Source organism: Salvia hispanica, chromosome 4 (assembly GCF_023119035.1).
Source record: "Salvia hispanica cultivar TCC Black 2014 chromosome 4, UniMelb_Shisp_WGS_1.0, whole genome shotgun sequence".
Lineage (NCBI taxonomy): Eukaryota > Viridiplantae > Streptophyta > Magnoliopsida > Lamiales > Lamiaceae > Salvia > Salvia hispanica.
In genome coordinates this window covers 54592206-54596433 of record NC_062968.1, presented here as the reverse complement: position 1 = coordinate 54596433, position 4228 = coordinate 54592206, and the positions used below count along the sequence as shown (strand labels likewise).

Sequence of the window (4228 nt, the reverse complement as noted above, 5' to 3'; positions counted from 1 at the left end):
CTCCGTAAAATATCCAAATAAAATCATAGGCTAATTAAATAGCCTATAATTCGAAAATCCCCCTTATTTCTCCCAAATTACACGCCAACTACTAAAATCAAATCTCTCCATATCTTCTCAAATCTTTAATTTATTTAATAAAGATATTATTTTTGCACTCTATAAATAAGAGAGAACCTAACCCTAGAAGTCAGAAAAATCGCCTCCTCCCTCTTGAAGAAAAACGCCTCCCACTCCTTCCACTTCTTCTTCAACTTATTTTCTATTTTATTCAAGATCTCTTCATTCTTTAACAAGAATTGAAGTTGAAATTCAAGAATTTGTAGAAGAATCAAGGCTATTACTTTGTTTCTACCGTCCGTTCGAGTGAAAAATGTATTTTCTATATTAATCTTTCTTCCTCTACCAATTATTCGGTGTTCTTGAGCCCTCATGCATTTAGATTGAGTGAAGGGGAAATCAATTGATGAATTTGGGATGAATAGGTGTGTGTGGGAAACCGTGTGTGTGTGTGACCGTGTGTGTATGTGCATGCCTCGGTATGCGTGTTGTGTGTGTGTGCGTGTGTTGTGTGAAAAACACTCATGCGTGACACGATTTGATGATAAATCTGGAGTTGTTATGCGAATAAAAGCGTTATGATAATCGCTTTTATTATTAGTAGTGTTAATGAATATTAGTAGTGTTAATGAATATTGGACTACTACTAGAATTAGTAGTGTTAATGAATATTAGAATCCATATTATTATTATTAGTGTAGAATATTTCTTAAATTAAAAAGTGCACAATATTAAGGGACAAATTAATAAAAATTTCTTATTTTTAAAGGAGGAAGAGAAAGTTGACTATTTCCGCTTCTACATATTTACAAAGCCCAAAATAAGCCCGAGTGATATGACTTGACTAGAAAAACCCAAAAAAGAAAGAGGGGTGAAATTAGACTATGCATTAGGTGACCAACGCGCCACTGTAACTATAAAATTGGAAGTTGCCAACTTCTGCAGCGCTTCATCTTTCTTCCAAACTGTAGCGTAAACAAGAAGGTCTAGTTGGTCTCCATGTAAATCCTCTTGTTCGTCTAATATCTTTTTAGCTGACAGCACCACCGTCTCATTGCAACAATACAATTGAATTAACGTGAGTGTTGGTATTTCTCCAATTTCTGATGGAATCTCCGTCAATTTATCTAACCCAAAAAGACAGAGCACTGTAAGATGTGGAAAGTGGGAGCTCTCTGACACTGTCCAGTGTTCTAGATCACCACAACCATACAATGTTAGTGACTTGAGACTCTGGAATTGGTCTTCCGTTGTTTCCCACTCACGTGTTTTGAAGCGGCCTTCATGTAGTACAAGCTTCTCAAGAAGTGGTAACGAACCTATGATTTGCAGTATGTCCTCCCACTCAAAATCACTTCGTATCCGGAGAATCAAAATTTTAAGGGAGGGTGGGAACTTGATCTTCAGCAGATACTTTCGAATGCCAAGGGAGTGGGCCCACAACTCCAAGGATTCCAGTTTACTAAGACAGTGAAGACAGCTCAGATACTTCACTCCATCAATTAGCTGCCCCCAATATGTCATTTTCAATTCCTTGATATTGGGAATTCTTTTAACATCATCTTCACTTATATTGAAATTTTGCACTCTATTGAGCACTTCTAGATTCTCCATGATAATAATATCATCGTCCGTGCTCCGAGGATCTAGGAGATGCAATGTCGAAACTTTAAGCTCTAGATGCCTGAGTTTATACGTATTCCAGATTTCAGTTGGTTCAATCAAATTTTCCCAGGAAAGAATAATGAGTGTATCTAGATTCCAAAGCAGATTGATGGAAGAAGGAATTACAAACTCCTTTCGAGTTTCAAAAGCATGGTATCGTGAGTTCATCAACTGAAAAACGTTTAATTGTAAAAACTCCTCTTCACTTAGCGAACCACACATATGCGATATCCTTAAAAACCTAGAATTTGGGAATCGAGAAACTTCTTTGTTACCAAATACTAGATAAGAACGAGCATAGGGCATATGTTCCAAGGCATCCTGGATTTTTTCCTTTGAAGTGCTTCTAGGAATAACAATACGTTGTTGGCTAATTAGTTCTTGCGGACTTTGTTCCCTCAAGACATGAAAAACCTCTGTTTTTCAGCTTCTTTCACAGATAAATCTCTAAGTAAATCATGAATTTTGTAAATTCTACATTCTCATGTATCTCCAATTTATGAACTAGGATGAGATTTCTATCAACTAGTTCTTTCAAGTACTGTTCAGCAATTGTTGTCATACTTTTGTTGTCTATTGGTTTAAGAAATCCCTCAGAAACCCATAGTTGCACGATTTTGAAGGATCAATTACACTGTCTTCCTCAAACACTCCCATATACAAAAAACAAGACTTTAGATAGGCAGGCAAGTGGTTATAGCTCAGTCTCAATATTGTCAAGCAATAATCATCATTATCTGAATTCACTACAGAACTTAAGTTTTCCTCTATGAACTCCCAATAATCTAGTGTAAGTTCAGATTTAGCCAATAGACCCCCTATCACAGCAATATACAGAGGAAGTCCATTACACTTTTTCACAATTTTCTTTCCAATAGTCTCGAGTTTAGTAGGAAAGCTTTGTTCCTCAAATACAATTTTGGAGAACAAAGTCCAACTGCTAACTTTGTCTAGAAATCCAATCTTAAAGAGGCTATTGGAATCAGTCAAATGGGCGGCCAAGTTTGACATCCTCGTTGTTACTAATATTCGACTACCCTTATTGCAATCAGGAAATGAAAAATTCAACCTGTCCCATACATCTATACTCCACATATCATCCAATATAATGAGATACCTCCTACCCCATAAGTACTTGTGTAATCTTAGTTTCAATTCTCTCTCATCTATATTGCTCGAGGATTCTCCTTCTTGAGTGAGAACTTCCCTAAGAGTTTCTCCTATATTATACACTTGGGAAATGGTAGCCCACACACATATATCAAAATGCTCCTTAATAAGCTTGTGTTCAAACGCACCTTTTGCAAGAGTGGTTTTGCCGATGCCACCCATCCCTACAATAGGGATTATTTTGCGATTGGTGTTTCCATCGGTAAGCCTATGCAGGAGTCGAAGAAGCACATCATCAAACCCTACCATTAGATGCTTCTTCTCATTGGAACTGGATTTTAAACCACCATCACCAGATGCCACCTTTCTGTTGTGCACTTCCTTCTCCATTGTTATCGTAGTCACTTCTTTCTTGATCAAATCCATATTTTCTATCACATTTTGCAGATCTTGATAGAAATGGATGCAACTGATATGTTCATCGCCACTGTCATCAGTTGCTGCTGCAGAAAGCTTGATTGTGTCGATTATATAAGACTCAATCACGTCTTCAACTGCTTGAGTTGCATCTGCAATGCGAACAAGTTAGAGATATGAGTAGATGACAATACTCTTAATCATCAATAATATATCTTGAAATTATAGAGCTTGCTTGAGCATTTTGAAAAAATCTACTCACCCATAATGCGAATCTCCAAGGGATCTGATTCGTCGCTGTACTCGTATGGTGACTTGTAGCCCTCGAGAAATTCCTGCAAGAAGGTAACTATTTGTGTGAGAGATTGGACTTGTTGTTTGTCGAGAGACATCGGAGGGGAAGGATGAGTTTCAATATCATCTATGATACGCATAAGAGAAATTAAAGCTGCATAAGCCGCCATCTTAATTCTTTGAAAATTAATGGAATAAACTCAGTGTGAATTGAAATGATGAGATAAAAATATCGAAGATGAATATTGTATTGTGACACCACTCGAAGCTTTTTTTATGAAGATACAAAGAAAGAAAGATATATTATGAAGCACTAGAATATAATGTGATTTTAGCCAGACAACTTTTATAAGCACTAGCCTTATTAACCTATGGCCTAGCTACTTTGATATAATATACACTGTCTTATTGGAAATGTTAGAATAACAATCAACTTTAACTGAGGTTTAGTCTTTAACTTTGGTAAAATGTTGCCGTTATGATTATTTATACACTCTCTGTCGTAGCTCATATGATTGATTTCTTTTGGTTGTTAGTGTTGTAAAATTATACCGATATATCAATATTTGTCTAATATCAGTCGATCAATTAAGTTGGGACGGAAGAGGGAGCATGTGAAATGCATAGATAAGTGGGCGTGAGTCACGCAGCGTGACATGCTAGTTCATCTTTGATAACTTAA

The 4228-nt window shown here is 36.5% G+C and overlaps 1 protein-coding gene across 2 annotated transcripts; it reads right to left on the bottom strand.

Annotated features, from left to right (window-relative positions):
* Window positions 1-796: 796 nt before the first annotated feature.
* LOC125220472 (putative late blight resistance protein homolog R1C-3) lies at window positions 797-3864 on the bottom strand. Of its 2 annotated transcripts, XM_048122644.1 has the most exons (3): window positions 3515-3864; window positions 3024-3404; window positions 797-1744 (listed from the first exon to the last, which is right to left on the bottom strand). In XM_048122644.1, the coding sequence occupies exons 1-3, from the start codon at window positions 3714-3716 to the stop codon at window positions 1737-1739; spliced, it is 591 nt and encodes a 196-aa protein (XP_047978601.1). In that variant the 5' UTR covers window positions 3717-3864; the 3' UTR covers window positions 797-1736. The 2 variants fall into 2 exon arrangements, with proteins under 2 accessions (XP_047978601.1, XP_047978600.1); XM_048122643.1 differs by having other exon boundaries at window positions 797-3404.
* Window positions 3865-4228: the final 364 nt, after the last annotated feature.